At 47.8% G+C, this 19,054-nt stretch overlaps 1 protein-coding gene across 2 annotated transcripts in view; it reads left to right on the forward strand.

Annotated features, from left to right (window-relative positions):
- Positions 1-19,054, forward strand: part of SLC13A1 (solute carrier family 13 member 1) — a 57,401-nt gene that overhangs the window by 14,633 nt on the left and 23,714 nt on the right. For both annotated transcript variants that reach the window (XM_073652042.1, XM_073652043.1), the window contains exons 4-8: positions 1,243-1,379; positions 1,549-1,736; positions 2,070-2,121; positions 2,198-2,243; positions 3,802-3,849. In XM_073652042.1, coding sequence (XP_073508143.1) covers positions 1,243-1,379; positions 1,549-1,736; positions 2,070-2,121; positions 2,198-2,243; positions 3,802-3,849 — 471 coding nt within the window. The remainder of the gene's footprint in view (positions 1-1,242; positions 1,380-1,548; positions 1,737-2,069; positions 2,122-2,197; positions 2,244-3,801; positions 3,850-19,054) is intronic.

The raw sequence follows: 19,054 nt of genomic DNA on the forward strand, positions 1-19,054 counted from the left end.
TGCATTGGATATAGTCTATTTGTTGATTTTGACAGTCAGTTGGGTTGAGTTACTTTGGAGCCACAGAAAGAAATAATTCCTTGAATTTATTCCAGAGTTATATATACAGTAGTATTATATTATAGAGAATATTATATATTCTAATATTGGTATTATATACATAGGTCATATCACCAATATGACTAGTAAACAATTTCAGAAAATAACTGAAAACAAGTGATAAAACCCAGTAGCAAGTGACATGCACACACTACTGACAGCTTCTGAACATTTTGGGCCCGATTTATCAAGATGCGCCTTTTTCATGCTGGTCTTGATGAGGGGATGTGCTGGAGTCAGACGCTTCTGATTCATGAAGAAGTGCACTCTTCTTCATGAATCTGGAGCATCCAAAGACTGGAGTGAGATTTCTGGAGTAGGGAACGCCACAGCTCATAATGAAGTAGACGAGCTTTGGCGTCCCACCCCGGCTCTGCCCATTTTGTCAAAGTTGGGAGAAATTGGCATGAAAGCCCTATAAGTCGCCAATTTAAGCACAGCTCCAAGTTGCGCCTAAATTTTGCTGTATTTCAAAGCTTTTACACCAGAATTCTGGCTTGAAAGCTTTGATGAATTGGGCCTATTGTCTTGTACTGGATCTCAAGCGTCCTAGTGTTGTGTTCCAGTCTAGGCCCAGTAGAGGATCCTGTAGTTCACTAGTTCTGTCTGACCATGTTCACACATGCTTAAACCATATAAAAATAAGGCAATGAAAACAGAAGGTTAAGCAATACTAACATATGGCAATTTATTTGTTAACTTACCCATGTATTGGTGTTTTTACAGTTTGTAAAGGGCCATGTCTTGCAAAATTGAAAACAGAAAGTACAGAAACTAACGATTAACTGTCATGTTGTCACTTTGCGCAAGCAATAACTATATAAAAGTTTGTAATCAGTTGGTGGGAAGCTATAATAAAAGTGACAACCACTATGGCATCACTTCCCTGCTCTGATCTGGTCTCTTAAGTTTATCTATTGGATACATCTGAATGCAATAGGAAAGTTGTGCGCTATTTACACTATTTCATTAAAAAAAAATTGAAAATTATTCCTGGCGCCCTAATGGAAGCCAAAAAGAAACAGAAGAAAGCACACAAACATTCATAAAAATCTGGAGCACCGATTTACAAATGTGCTGCAGTGACTCCTTAATTCAAGTAAAGTCTACATGAAGATAATTTTGTATGTATTTTGTCTTCAGATTGCATCAACATATTTTAAAGATTTTCATCTTTTGCTGACGGGGGTGATTTGTTTGGCAACCTCAATAGAAAAATGGAATTTACACAAAAGAATTGCCTTAAGGATGGTGATGATGGTGGGAGTAAATCCTGCATGGTATGTGTTACTGATACACTGTATACTAATATATCATATATTTACATATGGAGAGTGGTCGATATTTGTCCTCTCTGTGGCTTTTATTTGATTGTCACAAGTTGTAGCACATTTTTTATCTATCTATGAAAAGATCTGTAAATCATTTTTATTTATACCTTGTCCATAGGTTGATGCTGGGATTTATGTTCAGCACTGGCTTCCTTTCCATGTGGCTTAGCAACACCTCTACAGCTGCTATGGTGATGCCAATAGTAGAAGCTGTAGCACAGCAAATCATTAATGCTGAGGCTGAAGTTGATGCCATGCAAATTAATTCATCAGACGGAATTCACAATGAAGCATTTGAACTTGACGGTACATACTATTTCCCACTTTGATAAGTGTATGCATGTGTTGCCATTATGCTGCATCTAATTCACTCTATTTCTTATTTTCTCACTGGATTGTGAGCTTTTCAACATATTCCTACTTCGGCTCAAAAATGACAGGTTCAGGTTGATGTAAGAATTTGATGGTCCCAGCCTTCACTGTCCGCTGATGACACTTTTGAGACACCACTGTTAAATACCCACCTGACACCAACTAACAAAGCACAGTTATTTTATAGTCACACAGATTGTGTTAAAGAAATAAGAAAACACTTTCTATGTGATTCACAATATTATCCTTTGTGTTAATGACTTACAGAGAACTGCACTGAAAAGAATACAAAATGTGATCCAGAGAAACATGTTAATGGGTAAGGGTCAAAATTTCACAGCTCCTCTTTATTTCTGTCGAATACGGCTTATATTCATGTTAAACATTTCTTACAGGTATGGTAATGGGACAATGGCAATATACAATCATGAAAAATGCATGGTGAGTATATATTTCTATACTAGCCATGGTGCAGAAATTCCCTCCTATTTTTGGTTCAGACAAACAATGATGTAAATTCCTGACCTGGCAGCGATCTTCAGCTGAAGTGTATAGAGGGCGGGCAAGCTTACCTATAGGCATTGGGCTGTGCATCCTACACACAGCTTTCAGGTGATACTTGCTATGAGCAATTGGGAAAATATAACTTTGTAAGTTTAAAGAACATATTCTGCTACAGTAATAGGTTTAGGATACAATTAAAAACTTTATTCCAACAAGGTATATTATTATTATTTATTTATATATATATATATATATATGTATATATAACACCATTAATTCCATGTCCACCCACTGGCAGACACAAACCAAAAAGGGCCCCTGTGTTTAAGAACAATATACGGGTCCTTTGCAGTCCAATAGCCCATCATTGTGCACATTTCCACATTTTTTTTGCAGTGGAAATGGGCTCTCATCTCTTGGGCCCCTGTGCAGCTGCACAGTTGCACCAATGATATGTCCACCCTAACCCTGCCCTTGCAGGCTTATATATAGGCAAGGTTTTAGCCATAGAGAGGTTTTGTTAAACAAAAGGTTGCTGGCTGAGACATTGGCTGGTGGCTTATCTCAGGGACAACAATGCAAACGGCAGTCCAAAACTGACATCTCACCCGACAACCAGTTGGCCGTCACCCCCATACACATTAGTCCATCAGTTGAACACATCGGCGGGTTTACACTACATTAGTATAATGTATATGGGGGCCTTTACATTCAGCAAGCTCCTCCTGTCGGCCAATCTCTACTGCAACACTTTCTTCTTTTAGCAGTGATTGCCATTTTGCCTGTGAGGCCACAACCCCACTATCAGTATTTGGTCAGTATTCGGTCAGTATTTTTTCACAGGAGTGGGAGCCAAAACCCGGAGTGGGTGATAAATGCAGAATTGGTGACTTGTTTCTATTATACCTTTTCTCTGATTGTTCCTCACCTGGTTTTTGCTCCCACTCCTGAGAAAAAATACTGACTGAATACTGACCAAATACTGATAGTGCAGCCGTGGCCTTATTCTGAATTGCATTCATCAAGTTATACTAAACCAGTTTGTCTTGAGTTAATAAATCCTCATTGTGTGCTTGTCTACCTGAACACAGTACCACATATTTCTGTTATTTTTATGAATACTGCACCATTTACACATATAGAAAAGTCATTCTTTTTTGGCCACTATTTATCATACTGTACCTTGAATTTCAGACAGCAGAACTAGAAAAATGTAGTTTACTGTATGTCTTCATAGCACCTTTTTGGTCAGAGATGGATGTGCACCTCAATGTACCAATTTATTTCTAGTGCACAGACTGATGACAAAAGACTATCCTTTTGGCATACTTTTATCATATCTATGACCTGATAACTTTTTTTAGGCTATTGATCTCTTGTTTAACAGCTCATGTTATTTTTTATTAGTTTGCCTTTCTTTTCAAAAGGATATATATGGTACAACTGTGAAGAATTCAGATCATAATACAATTAACAACTGTTATTCTTTAACCAGGCTGATGAAGAACATCGAGCTGAAACCTGCAGTCAACAAGAAAAAGAGGTAAAATCTAACTTTAACTATAAAGAGAATCCTTTCCACACTCCATTGGTGGATAAGAGAATCCCCATTATAAGGAATATATGGACCAGACAAAGTTTAATTCCATCTGTGTGATTGTTTATGTCCTCATTTTAATTATCTACTATAGAGATAAGCAGTAGCATACATACCTGGAGGCGTCTCATTACTTCACAAATAACATGCCTATATGGCCAAGCTCAAAGTATATGTAGTGGGGGGAGTTTCTGAAAGAGGCTCATTGGCAGCTTTGTCATTTCAAAGGTTCGACACTATCTAAATGAAACATTTATTTCAATAATGATAGATTGTAATGAATTGTCTACAAATACACTTTTTGTCTGTTCTAGTTTATGTACACATGTTTCATTGTGGCTAGTGGTGCAACTAGAGTCCAATGGGTGTTGGTGCAAAATTTGGACTTGGGATCCCACCTGCATATTGGTCAGATGTATGGGCCCTTGTAGCATTCTAGATCCTAAAAAGACATGCGTTTTCTTCTCCCCATGTAATAATGTCCCCCGTCCTGTCTCCCCCCTGTAGTAATCTCCCTCATCCTGGCCCTTTTTGTAATAAAGTCCCCCATCCTGGGCCCCTCCTAGTAATAATGTCCCTATCCTGGTCCCTTCCAGTAATAACTGCCCCCATCCTATAACACTTTCCCTCATCCTGGTTTAATGTCCACCATCCTGGGTCCCTTCCTATTATAATGTACCGCATCCTTGTACAATGCCCCTCATGGCTCAGTGGTTAGTGGTATGTTCTCCCCGTGTTTGCATGCATTTCCTCCGGGTTCCCTGGTTTCCTCCCACATTCCAAAGACATATTGATAGGGAATCTAGATTGTGAGTCCTAATGGGGACAGTGCCCATAACGTCGGTAAAGTGCTCTGGAATTAATGGCGCTATATAAGTGAGTAAAATAAATAAATAAATACTGTTATATTGCCTGCCATCCTGGTATAATGCCCCCCCATCCTGTGCCCAACCTATATGACATGTGCCCCATCCTGGGCCCTTTCCTGGTATAATGCCCTACATTCTGGGCCCCATCCTATAACAATGTGCCCCATCCTGGGCCCCTTCCTGGTATAATGTCTCCCATCCTTGGCCCCTTGCTGGTATAATGACCCCCATCCTGGGCACCTTCCTGGTATAATGTCTCCCATCCTTGGCCCCTTGCTGGTATAATGCCCCCCATCCTGGGCACCTTCCGCTCTTCTCCATCACATTTAAAAAAAAATGCCAAACAATTATTCTTACCTTCCCCGCTCCAATGACATCCAGCACCCTCCTCTATAGCCAATGCAGAAGCCAGCAGCTGACTTCAGTGTGCTGGCATGAGCAGCGCATGAAGTCACTGCCATGTACCACCAACCGCATGCAACCCGATGTCTGCTGCTTGCCTCTGATTGGCTGGCAGTGTGCATTGCAGTGCAGGGTGCTGGCCGGTCTCTACACCACAATAAATTTCAGCTGAATGTGGGTTCAAGGACACACTTCCAGGTCAAATTGGCGCTGGCATCGGCGAGCCTCCCTCCAGCACGGACCCAATTGTTACGCCCCCAATTGTGCCTATTTGGGCATATTGACTTCACAAAGGAGCATTCTCACAGATGGTGATTTTTACTCTGGCTCATCTGATAAGACAATAGGTCAGTCAGATGAATCAATCTTTTTAAAAGATTCCTGTCATTCGGGAAGCTACACTATTTCAGTTGTGTATGTTTTTCTCTGAAAAGTCGGCGTTTCAGATAAAGCATACTTTAAAAAGCCAGCCAGGTACTGGTCCCCAATGGCTTCTTTCTGCCCTGCAAACCCACAACTGATAGGAATCTCGCTATACGTACAGTACAGACCAAAAGTTTGGACACACCTTCTCATTTAAAGATTTTTCTGTATTTTCATGACTATGAAAATTGTACATTCACACTGAAGGCATCAAAACTGTGAATTAACACATGTGGAATTATATACTTAACAAAAAAGTGTGAAACAACTGAAAATATGTCTTATATTCTAGGTTCTTCAAAGTAGCCACCTTTTGCTTTGATGACTGCTTTGCACACTCTTGGCATTCTCTTGATGAGCTTCAAGAGGTAGTCACCGGAAATGGTCTTCCAACAATCTTGAAGGAGTTCCCAGAGATGCTTAGCACTTGTTGGCCCTTTTGCCTTCACTCTGCGGTCCAGCTCACCCCAAACCATCTCGATTGGGTTCAGGTCTGGTGACTGTGGAGGCCAGGTCATCTGGCGTAGCACCCCATCACTCTCCTTCTCGGTCAAATAGCCCTTACACAGCCTGGAGGTGTGTTTGGGGTCATTGTCCTGTTGAAAAATAAATGATGGTCCAACTAAACGCAAACCGGATGGAATAGCATGCCGCTGCAAGATGCTGTGGTAGCCATGCTGGTTCAGTATGCCTTCAATTTTTAATAAATCCCCAACAGTGTCACCAGCAAAGCACCCCCACACCATCACACCTCCTCCTCCATGCTTCACGGTGGGAACCAGGCATGTAGAGTCCATCCGTTCACCTTTTCTGCTTCGCACAAACACACGGTGGTTGGAACCAAAAATCTCAAATTTGGACTCATCAGACCAAAGCACAGATTTCCACTGGTCTAATGTCCATTCCTTGTGTTCTTTAGCCCAAACAAGTCTCTTCTGCTTGTTGCCTGTCCTTAGCAGTGGTTTCTTAGCAGCTATTTTACCATGAAGGCCTGCTGCACAAAGTCTCCTTTTAACGGTTGTTGTAGAGATGTGTCTGCTGCTAGAACTCTGTGTGACATTGACCTGGTCTCTAATCTGAGCTGCTGTTAACCTGCGATTTCTGAGACTGGTGACTCGGATAAACTTATCCTCAGAAGCAGAGGTGACTCTTGGTCTTCCATTCCTGGGACGGTCATCATGTGAGCCAGTTTTTGTAGCGCTTGATGGTTTTTGCAACTGCACTTGGGGACACTTTCAAAGTTTGCCCAATTTTTCAGACTGACTGACCTTCATTTCTTAAAGTAATGATGGCCACTCGTTTTTCTTTACTTAGCTGCTTTTTTCTTGCCATAATACAAATTCTAACAGTCTATTCAGTGGGACTATCAGCTGTGTATCCACCAGACTTCTGCACAACACAACTGATGGTCCCAACCCTATTTATAAGGCAAGAAATCCCACTTATTAAACCTGACAGGGCCCACCTGTGAAGTGAAAACCATTTCCGGTGACTACCTCTTGAAGCTCATCAAGAGAATGCCAAGAGTGTGCAAAGCAGTCATCAAAGCAAAAGGTGGCTACTTTGAAGAACCTAGAATATAAGACATATTTTCAGTTGTTTCACACTTTTTTGTTAAGTATATCATTCCACATGTGTTAATTCATAGCTTTGATGCTTTCAGTGTGAATGTATAATTTTCAAAGTCATAAAAATACAGAAAAATCTTTAAATGAGAAGGTGTGACCAAACTTTTCGTCTGTACTGTATATTTGGAGAAATATGTCATTGATGGAAGCCACCAAGGACTAGTTTTTTGAACTAGACATGTGAGACATTTAAAGTATGTTTTCTCTGAAATACCTCAACATTTCAGAGTAATACATACAAGGCTACAATAGCGCAGCCTATGTCTGATTCATGCTACCCACGGTTTGGGTCGCATGATTCTTCTGTCAGGTTCGCAAGTGTTTTTTCATGTGCATGATGCATATGACTGTAAATATAAGAAGTATTCTGTAACTTTATAGACAATGTCCAGTTAAAACAAGTTATCACTTATCTGCAGGATAGGTGATAACAATGCTGATCAGTGGGTATTCTACTTCTCTTACCTGCACCTGACAGAACGGGGAATAATAATCCCCGATGGAGATGTTTTATCCCTGTTACACCATCCCTGCTTAACCCCTTCACGACATATGACGTATATTTATGTCATATGTTGTGTCCCTGACTTTGATGCGAGCTCCGGCGCTGAGCCTGCATCTTTCCCTGCACATGACCGCTGATTTAATCAGCGGTCGTGTGCCTTTAACAGCCACGTGTGGATCAGAGCTCCACCTGCGGCTGTTAACCAGTTGAATCTCGCAGTCAATCTCTGACAGCGGGATTTAACACGTCAGCCGGAAGCACGTCAGAAATCAAACCCATTGGCGCCTCTGTCACTTGGGGGGTCACGCTCCTGTCATGCCGAAGGGTCTGCAGAAGACCCCCGTGCCTGCCATTAAGATACACCTGTGAATGCCGGAGATCATGATTTCAGCGACAATTGCAGCTTCAAGTCTCTTAAAGAGACTATTAAATAAAGCAAAAAAAAAGTTTTTACAAATATGAAAAAAATAAAAACATTTACAAAAGTTCAAATCACCCCTTTGAAAATAAAACAATAATAGAAAAAAATACACCTATTTGGTTGCTGCTTTCAGAAATGTCCGATCTATTAAAATATAAAGTAAATTAATATGATTGTTAAACAGCGTAAAGAGATAAAAATAAAAATTACTGGTTTTTGGCCGCCGTAACATTGCAATAAAATGCAATAAGATCAAAACATCGTATTTACCCCCAAATGGTATCAATGAAAAGGTCAGCTCAGGATACAAAAAATAAGCCATCACCCTGCCCTAAATCTCAAAGAATAAAAGCGCCACGGGTCTCGGAAAATGGCAATAAATGCAAAAACGTTTTTTTCATGCAAATTTTGGAAATTTTTTTCACCACTTAAAGAAGTATTCCCATCTCCAAGATCCTATCGCAATATATAGTAGGTCTAATAATAATATTAGAAAATACCTCCAATTGAAAATTTAGTGTAGTTCTTCTGATTCGCTATGTCCCTTTCCTCATGTGCAGGCATTGCAGGACCTTATGTATCCATGGTTACGACCACTAGTAACTAGCTAACTGTCACTATATCAGTGGTCGTAACTTACGACCACTCATATAGTGACAGTTAGCTAGTTGCTAGTTGTCGTAACCATGGATACCTAAGGTCCTGCAATACCTGCACAAGAGGAAAGAGACATAGCGAATCAGAAAACTATACTATATAATTATTATTACACCGACTACATATTGGGATAAGATCTTGGAGATGGGAATACCCCTTTGAATGAAAAATAAACTATACGTGTTTGGTATCTGCATACTCGTACTGACCCGGAGAATCATATTGCCAAATCAGTTTTACCATATAGTGAACATGGTAAGTAAAAAAAAACAAAAAACAATTGTGGAATTGCACTTTTTTGGATTTTTTTTCCTGTTTTCCAGTACACTATATGGTAAAATCAATGGTGTCACTTAAAACTACAACTCGTCCTGCAAAAAGCAATCCCTCATTCGGCTATATTGACAGAAAAATAAAAAGTTATGGTTCTTGGAAAAAAAAATTAAAATGGCCTGGAGGTGGAGTGGTGAACTGATTCTGCAGCCAGTAATACATAGTGCAACAAAGCAGCTATAGAAGGTAAATAGTGCAAAATTTTAAATGAAACCCAATTGCAAAAATGATTATTAGCCCAAATTTCATGCATTTAAGTAAGAAAAAAAATATCCTTGAAGGTGGACAACCCCTTTAAGGCCACCATGAGGTGATGTAAGAAAGGGAAAAGTGTTTAGAGTTTGGGGTTTAAAATTTATTTTTGGAAATTATACATAGCTTGTGCCATTTTATGCTACCCTTTAAATTCATACACTCTGCATCATTGATTAAGCTCTCTGAAACAGCCCAGTTCTTCTAACTCATTTGCAGTCTATTTTTCTAGGACTCTAAGAATGCCATGAATTTCATGTGTTTTCTAAAACAAGTTTTGGATGATTTTTCTTTTGTTGAGTCAACAGGTTTTTTTTATAGAAAAGCCTATGGTAAAACATAAAAATGTCAAAAAACTCCAAGGACCTAAGACAAAACAGCAAAAAATGCACTGTTTGTAGCCCATATAATTTCCTGAATGACTTACAGCTAACTTTTTGCCTCAGTGTCTTTTGATAGAAAAACACAGCTAAAAACCCATAAATGTGGTATACATCCAGCCACGTTTTCAAGACATGCTTGTGACGCGCCCCCTGGGCCATATTCTTTAGGGGGAATATCCGGAGCCGGATCAGATGGGAGTTGTAGTCTTCCGAGTGGCTGTGACCCGGTCCGTGCCCAGGGTGTCAAACTGAGTTGTATGTGGCAGTCCTACAGATGTTACTAAGTTCTTAATGTCGACTACGCCACCCGTTGTGTTGCGGTCACTGTGGCCGCCGCTGCAGCAGGGTCCGCTGAGGCTGATGGTGTAGGTGCAGCTTTGATGATATAACCCCCAACGGGTGGGGTATAGCCTCAGGGGGATCAGGTGCAAAGGATGGGGGTTGTGGTGATGCAGTGTAGACGGCAATCAGAGACAGAGTCGGGTTATGCAGTTTAGGATGTTTACTCACTGCTGATGTTCTGGTCACTCCAACTTCGAGTGACCTCCCGAGCCGTGCTGCGTCCATCAGGTTCTGGATCCAGCCAACCCCCAAATAAGTCCGGAGCGTGACCCTGAGCTCTCCTTCTGTCCGTTCTCTGGCCGTCCCCACTATTGATCCACCCAGGTCCAGCTCCCTCGGGCCTTCTGTTGGGAGGCCCTTGGCCTCGGGTTCCCTGACCCTCCACGTGGTATGCCTTCGTGGTGGATGTGGTGGGTGACCGTGACAAACGCTGCCTACGGTCTCCGGTCTCTGGCTGGGGTGTGTTTTTGCCCCCACCAGCTTGGGTTCCGGTACCCTGTGCCGACTCTTCACCCGGGGATTTAAGTTGGGTTCTTGGAGTCCTTTTCTGCTGTTTCCCCCTCTGGGTCTCTCTCTCTCTTCTCCTCTCTCACTCTGGGTCTTTCTTCTCCTCTGCTCTCTGACTTCCTCTCTGCAACTGACCCTGTTCTTAGTTGGTGCCCACCTTATATACACCCTCTATGTGTGAGCTCAGGTGACCAGCACCCAATGAGCTCCTATCTTTACCCAGGCTGCTCCCCCTATCTGCCCCTACACTACTTGGGATGTACCACCCCCCCTCCCACTCCAGCCAGGAACAGACTCGGTCGTACCTGCACATTTCTAAGTGGGAGTACCGTCGGTCTGCTCCTCGGAAATGGGATGTATGTAGTGCATGCAGCCTACCGAGCTCAGTTCCACACTCCATCCTTACCCGGGAGTGGAATACCACACCTCTGGGTTGAGGTGCAATACCCCTGTAGCAGCCGAATCCTCAGGGTGCTACATTCCCCCCTGGTAAATCACAGCACGTCCTCGGGCTGTAAGACATAACACCAAAACATACACATTTTTCATAAACATATAAAATATATAAAACATTATATATATAAAACTTTCTCGTCGCCTCTGGCTCCTCCTCCGGTCACTGTGCAACGTGTGACCGGGTACAGTGCGACAGTCTTTCTAGAAAACATGGTTTTCCTATAAAACCGGTAGGGGGCGCTTTAGGAAGCGCAACTATGTACAAGGGTATGGCCGCTCTCAGTCCTCGGCCAGTTAAGGAGGGAAAGGGAATGGCTGCTCACAGTCCTCAGCCTGTGGAATTAAGGGTAAACGGGTAAACAGTTCACTCAGCTGGTCCCAACGGGGACTATATTTGCAGTAACAGTTTCTTTATACCCCGATCGGGTAACTATTTACAGCACCTGCTCCGCTGTACCCAACAACGTCTTCCTCCTGCTCCTTCTTTGGGGATCTCAGCTTCAGACCCGTCCGGATCCTCTTGCTCTTCCTCCTCACATCGCAGCTCCTCCTCTGTCAGGCGATGCACATGGAGGGCGTAAGGTCCTTTGGCACACTTGTGCCGGGTAAAGGTGACCTCGTCCCCGATATAAAGGTCACGACCTCTGTGCCCCTCCGGCAGATGGGACTCCACATCTCTGCGCGTGACAAAGACGTCGCCGGGGGTGTTGTGGTCTCTGATGAAGCCCCACCCATGCTGCAGGTTAAACTTTATTACAGTCCCGGTGGTACGGGGACTGTGCGCTGCACGGGGGTCCCTCCTGGTTCGGCTCTTCTGCTCGGCGCTCCTTATTTGGGCCTGTTGTTCCCGGACCCGCCTCTCTCTCCGCTCCCTCGCAAACTCTTCGAGCTGCTGTCGGCAACACTCAGCACGCTCCGCTGCAGCTGCCCTGGTTTCCTGAGTGAACCCCATTAGGTCTTCTCCGGTGGGGTCCCACTCAAATTGGGCCTCTTCAAGCGGGGGCGAGATCCTTATCACGGGCTTCGGAGCCGGAATCAGGGGTGCACACATGGCCCCAACTCTCCTCTGGTGCTCCAGTTCATAATACCTCTGAGGCCAGATGAAAGGCTGCCCGTCCGGCCACGTGTGCTGGGCAAACAAGTCCTCTCCCAGACGCGGCACCCTTGGTTTTACGGGTGCGGGCGCGGTGGTGGTGGCGCCCGGGTTGCCCAGGCCTTGCGGCCAGGCCTGGGGCACCTGGAAGGTGAAGGGCACCGTTAGGACGGCGGCGCCCTGGGCTACCTGGCCTTGCGGCCAGGCCGGAGGCTCCGCGGAGGTAGGGGGCGCTGTTGGTGATGCGACGCCCGGGAATTCTAGGCCCTGCGACCAGGCTGGTGTTACTTCCTGTTTTGCCACGCTCGGGGTCGGTGCGCATGACGTCACAGGGGTCGCGGCGGCGGCTTCCGGTTGGGGCCTAGTCTGCGTCGGTGACATGGCGTTTTCGGGCACAGCAGGGGGACTTTCGGGCTCTGCGACGGGGAGCTGGGGCAGGCAAGCGGTGTCCTGATTTGGGGTATAGACGTCCCCTTTACCTGCCTCCATGCGTTCGGCTCCCTTCTCGGCGCCGTCTCCGGCCTTGGGTCCTCCCGCGCCGTCCTCAGAGGCGGTCTGTCTCCTCATCTTGGCTGGCGTGCTCCGGGTCTTGGTTTGCTGGGCCATCTCTCGGCTCCACTCCGCCAATGTCTCTCGCTGTACCCGGGCCATCCTCCGTGCGAGGCCCTCCAGGGCAGTCTGTGCACACTCCCGGTCTTGGGGGAGCTGTGCAAGGACCTCCACTAGGCCTAGTGGGGTCGTGGTTTCTAGCAGGCTCCTGACCAACGGGTCGGTGCTGCTCTGCTCTTCTTCCAGCAGGCTCCTGGCCAGCGGGCCGGTGCTGCTCTGCTCTCTCGCCATCTCCGAGTGAGCTTCTCTGCTACTCCTTTCCAGGCTTCCTGCCTCCGGGTGCGCTCGCTCCAGACTGCTCCAGGCGGCACCCATCTTCGTTCTTTTCTTTCGTCTCCTCCCACTTCGAGGGCGGTCCCGGGGCCACTGGGTGACTGTCAGCTCCAGGGGCGGTTCTTTCACGCTGACAGACACCTCTAGCATCACAGTCTCTGTTGGTGGGGGCGGTTTCCACTTTTGGCGCCATTTTCGGTCCTGGCCCACGATGGGAGGTGGCCTCTCGCCACCCTCTGGCACGCCCATAATGGCGTCCGCTCTTCCAAGGCGGGAAACCTTTGGAAATGGCGGGAATCGCTTCCCAGTGGCGGGAAACTCTGCAGATGGCGGGAAAAAGTTGTTAATGGCGGACACCCGGCGGGAATCGACTGGTGATGGGGTCCGATGGCGGGGACCCTCCGGAACCGGCAGGAGACTTCTTTTTGAGGTAAACTCGTTCTTTCTTTCAGGCACGCAGTACCCGGTTGTTGTGGGCACGTAATCCTGCCGACTACGCCAAAGTTGACGCGCCCCCTGGGCCATATTCTTTAGGGGGAATATCCGGAGCCGGATCAGATGGGAGTTGTAGTCTTCCGAGTGGCTGTGACCCGGTCCGTGCCCAGGGTGTCAAACTGAGTTGTATGTGGCAGTCCTACAGATGTTACTAAGTTCTTAATGTCGATTACGCCACCCGTTGTGTTGCGGTCACTGTGGCCGCCGCTGCAGCAGGGTCCGCTGAGGCTGATGGTGTAGGTGCAGCTTTGATGATATAACCCCCAACGGGTGGGGTATAGCCTCAGGGGGATCAGGTGCAGAGGATGGGGGTTGTGGTGATGCAGTGTAGACGGCAATCAGAGACAGAGTCGGGTTATGCAGTTTAGGATGTTTACTCACTGCTGATGTTCTGGTCACTCCAACTTCGAGTGACCTCCCGAGCCGTGCTGCGTCCACCAGGTTCTGGATCCAGCCAACCCCCAAATAAGTCCGGAGCGTGACCCTGAGCTCTCCTTCTGTCCGTTCTCTGGCCGTCCCCACTATTGATCCACCCAGGTCCAGCTCCCTCGGGCCTTCTGTTGGGAGGCCCTTGGCCTCGGGTTCCCTGACCCTCCACGTGGTATGCCTTCGTGGTGGATGTGGTGGGTGACCGTGACAAACGCTGCCCACGGTCTCCGGTCTCTGGCTGGGGTGTGTTTTTGCCCCCACCAGCTTGGGTTCCGGTACCCTGTGCCGACTCTTCACCCGGGGATTTAAGTTGGGTTCTTGGAGTCCTTTTCTGCTGTTTCCCCCTCTGGGTCTCTCTCTCTCTTCTCCTCTCTCACTCTGGGTCTTTCTTCTCCTCTGCTCGCTGACTTCCTCTCTGCAACTGACCCTGTTCTTAGTTGGTGCCCACCTTATATACACCCTCTATGTGTGAGCTCAGGTGACCAGCACCCAATGAGCTCCTATCTTTACCCAGGCTGCTCCCCCTATCTGCCCCTACACTACTTGGGATGTACCACCCCCCCTCCCACTCCAGCCAGGAACAGACTCGGTCGTACCTGCACATTTCTAAGTGGGAGTACCGTCGGTCTGCTCCTCGGAAATGGGATGTATGTAGTGCATGCAGCCTACCGAGCTCAGTTCCACACTCCATCCTTACCCGGGAGTGGAATACCACACCTCTGGGTTGAGGTGCAATACCCCTGTAGCAGCCGAATCCTCAGGGTGCTACACTTGCAGTGACCATGAGTTTTCTATACATCATATCCACTTTGCTAGAACTGGATTTTTTTGCACAGAAAAAATATGTAGTATCCAAAACGTACTAAAAACTTGGGAACTTAGCGTTAATGTCAAAAATGAAATTGGGATACCCTGAATACTGCACAGCTAATCATTAGCATCCCAGAAGAAGAATTGATATCAAGATGATTGCATGATCCCTGCTGCTTTGAGAAGTAGTTAGGAGGGCACCCATCATAAACTTGAGGCTTTATGACCAAGTAACAGTCAGTTAAAGTTGACTGTAGTTTGTTCTGACTTGAGCATGACATTTCTGAATGTATTTTTTCCAAACAGGTTAATGTGTAAAGTCCATTGACATAGTTCAGTGTATCAGGTTGTGATAGTCTTAGTATTTTCTAACCCCAGTAAAATAGTAACTGCTTCAAATTATTTTCTGAAAATGCTCGAACTCTCTCGTGGTAAATACAGGGATTTGATTCTCCCTTACTTGGAGGATGTAAGTATATGTTTGAAGGTGTTACTTTTGAAATTAGGTTTTGGACCTATTTGACATCAATTATTAAAAAAAAAAAAAGGGGAGTAATTTTTACAAAAATGCGGCAAAAACACAAGAATGGAGCTACAGTACAGCTATAAAGTTATAAAAATTGGTAAAAAATAATAATAAGTACATATCTGTTACGGATCCGGGTGGTGAAACCTTTGTGCTTCGGTGCAAGGAGGGACCAGAGGGGCGTGACTAAGAGCCTACTCGGCCTGACCCAGGTCACACGGCGGCCTAGTCGGCTCCGTGAACCAGGGAGGGACCGGGCAGGTAAACCAGGTGCCACTCTAGGTGACTCCCATGGGTCAGATGACAGGAGCTGACCAGTACAGCGGATGAGCATGGCAGGCAGGATGGTGGGTGGTTCGGGTAGATAAGCAGAAAGATACAGCTGATAGCCAGACAGGCGCTCCGGGTAGGCAAGCAGACGGGCACGACAGGTCACTTGGCAGGTGCTCCGGGTAGGCAAGCTGGCGGGCACGACAGGTAACTGGCAGGTGCTCCGGGTAGGCAGGCTGGCGGACACGGCAGGTAGCTGGCATGTAACTGTCAGGCAGAACTATTAGACAGACTGGCGGGCTGGACTGAAGACAGACTGGCGGGCAGGACTGACAGGCAGTGGGACCTGAGGGCTGAATCAAGCATTAGCACACGGAACAATAACCTTGCACAGGCACCTCCATTTTGTAGGAGGTGCATTATAAAGGGGAAGTCCTCCGGCCATTGGCCGGGGACTCTTTAGGATGGCGCGCGCGGCCCCTTTAAGAGGGAGGGAGCGCGCACGCCCTAAGCACAGTGCCCGGGAAGCTGCATGCGGTACGCGCCACAGCAGCATCAGGAGGGGAGCAGGAAGATACCGGACCGGGACCGCGGCGGTGAGGGGAACGGCGTGTCTGGCCGGCAGGAGGCAGAGACGCCGATGCTACAATCTCTATGCATTCTTATTGGATGTGCAGTTTCATTGGTTGCAATTGACGCGCCCCTGGGCCTTCTGTGTCGTGCGGCATCGCGCGCACGGGGGCTTACCCGGAGCCGGATCAGATGGGGGTAGTAGTCTTGTGGCGGTGACCCGGTCCGTGCCCAGGGAGTCAAACTAAGTGGCGAGTCTATTAGCAGTAGATGTTAGAATGTGTGTCGACTACGCCACCCGTTGATTTGCGGTCACAAGGCCGCCGCTGCAGAACAGTCCGCTGAGGCCGGTGGTATGTGTGCAGCAGGGATGGTATAACCCCCAACGGGAGGGGTATGGCCTCAGGGCAGCGGGTGTAGATGATGGAGGTTGTGATGGTGCGGTAAGGAGGCACAGAGACGTGGGATGCAGTTTCAGGGTTTTTACTCACTGATGTTGCTTTAGTCACTCTGGCCTTGAGTGACCACCCGAGCCGTGCTGCGTCCACCAGGTGTGGGACTCTGCTAACCCCCAGGCAGTTCCGGAGCGTGGTCCTGAGCTCCCCTCTCTCTCTCTCTTTCTGCTGGCCGTCCCCACCAGGGATCCACCTTAGTCCGGCTCCCTCGGGCCTCTTGGTGGCTAAACCTTCTCTGGCTTCCCTGACCCTACTCGTGGTGTGCCTTCCTGGTGGATATGGTGAGGGTCGTGGCAAAACTTGACCACGACCTCCGGTTCCTGATTAAGGATGTTTTGCCTCCGTCAGTTTGGGATCCGGTGCCCTCTTCTGCCAACCCTTCACCCTTTTGGCTTAATTCTGGGATCTCAGGGTTCCCTCTGACTCTGCTTCTCTGGGCCTTTCTTCCTTTCCTCTGCAAGCCTGGCCCTGGAGCTGGGCCCAGCCGGAGCCACAGCTCCCTGTCAGCCCTCCTGGCTGAGCTCTTCTGCTCTGCTTCTCCTCAGGCTGAACTCGACCCTATTCTAAGATGGTGCCCACCATATATACTCCCTCTATGTGTGAGCCCAGGTGACCAGCACCCAATGGGCTCCTAGCTTTACCCAGAGTACTCCCCCTATCTGCCCCTACACTACTGGGATGTTCCACCCCCCTCCCACTCCAGCCAGGGAGACAGACGCTGTCGTACCTGCACATTTACTTGGTGGGAGTACCGTAGTTCTGTCCCCCGGAAATGGGATGTATATAGTGCATGCAGTCTACTGAGCTCAGTCCCACACTCCATACTTACCCGGGAGTGGAATGCCACACCTCTGGAGTGAGGTGCAATACCCCTGTAGCAGCCGAGTCCTCAGGGTGCTACATTCCCCCCTGGTAAATCACAGCACGTCCTCGGGCTGTAAAAGAGCAAAACAATATAAACATACAAAATTTTTATTTTTTTTTTTGCAAAAACATACACAACAGGTATAAAACACTATAACATTATCAGACTCTAGCAATAAAGACTTCTTCATATAAAACTCTTTCAGATAAATATTCTTGAGCCTCTGGCCACTGTGCACTTGTGACCAGGTAAAAAGTGCAACAGTCACAAAACAGTTCCTTATAAAACCAGTAGGGGGCGCTTTAGAAAGCGCAACTATATACAGGATGGCCGCTCTCAGTCCTCGGCCAGTGGGGGAAATAAGGAATGGCTGTTCACAGTCCTCAGCCTGTAAAGGGATAGGGACACACGGGTAACAGTTTGCTGGTCCCAACGGGGACTATACTTTCTTGGTAACAGTTCTTGTACCCTTACGGGTAACTATGTACAGTTCCACTTTACCGTACTTCAGTAACGGCGTCCTCCTGCTCCTTCTTGAGGGTAACCTTCAAACCCGTCCGGGTCCTCTTGATTCTCCTCGCTCTGTAGCTCTCTCTCGGTCAGTCGGTGCACATGGAGAGCATATGGACCTTTGGCACATTGATGCCGGGTGAAGGTGACCTCATCACCCAGGTAAAGATCTCGTCCTCTGTGTCCCTCCGGCAGGTGGGACTCGACATCTCTGCGGGTCACGAAGACGTCGCCGGGGGTGCGGTGATCCCGGATGAAGCCCCAACCGTGCTGCAGTTGGAATTTAATTACAGTCCCGGTGGCACGGGGACCGTGGGCTGCACGGGGGTTCCGTCGGGTCCGGCTTTTCTGTTCCGCACTCTGGACTTGCAGCCGCTCCTCGCGGACCCGCCTTTCTCGCCGCTCCCGATCGAAGACCTCCAGCTGTTGCCGGCAGCACTCTGCTCGCTGGGCTGCGGCCGCCCGGGTCTCGTGGGTGAACCCAATGAGGTTTTCTCCAGTGGGGTCCCATTCAAATTGGGCCTCCTCCAATGGGAGCGGGACGATCTTGACAGGCGCCGGAGCCGGGATCAGGGGCTCATCCAGGGGCCTTTCCTTCCGGAGTCGGGGATGGTAGTACTCCGGTGGCCACTCAAAGGGCTGCCCATCCGGGCAAGTGTGCTGGGCTAACAAGTCTTCACCCAAGGGTAGGACTTTGTGGGCTGAGGGCGCGGTGGTGGCAGCGGCGCCCGGGTTCACCAGGCCTTGTGACCAGGCTGGGGGCACCCTGAAGGAAAAGGGCACTGTTGAAACGGCGGCGCCCGGGGGTACTCGGCCCTGCGACCAGGCCGGTGGCGTCTCCTGCTTGGCCGCGCTCAGGGTTGAGGCGCGTGACGTCACAGGGGGCGTGGTCGCGGCTCCTGCTTGAGGCCTAGTCTGGAGCGGTGGCGGTGCAGCGACGGGCACGGTAGGGGGAATTTCGGGCTCTGCGACGGGGAGCTGGGGCAGGCTCACGGTTTCTAGGCTTGGGGTAGTGACGTCCCCTTTACCTGCCTCCGTCTCTTCAGCTCCTTCCACGGCGTCGTCTCC

Source organism: Phyllobates terribilis, unplaced genomic scaffold (assembly GCF_046119375.1).
Source record: "Phyllobates terribilis strain yellow unplaced genomic scaffold, ASM4611937v1 Scaffold_11__3_contigs__length_659146591, whole genome shotgun sequence".
NCBI classification, from domain to species: Eukaryota; Metazoa; Chordata; class Amphibia; order Anura; family Dendrobatidae; genus Phyllobates; species Phyllobates terribilis.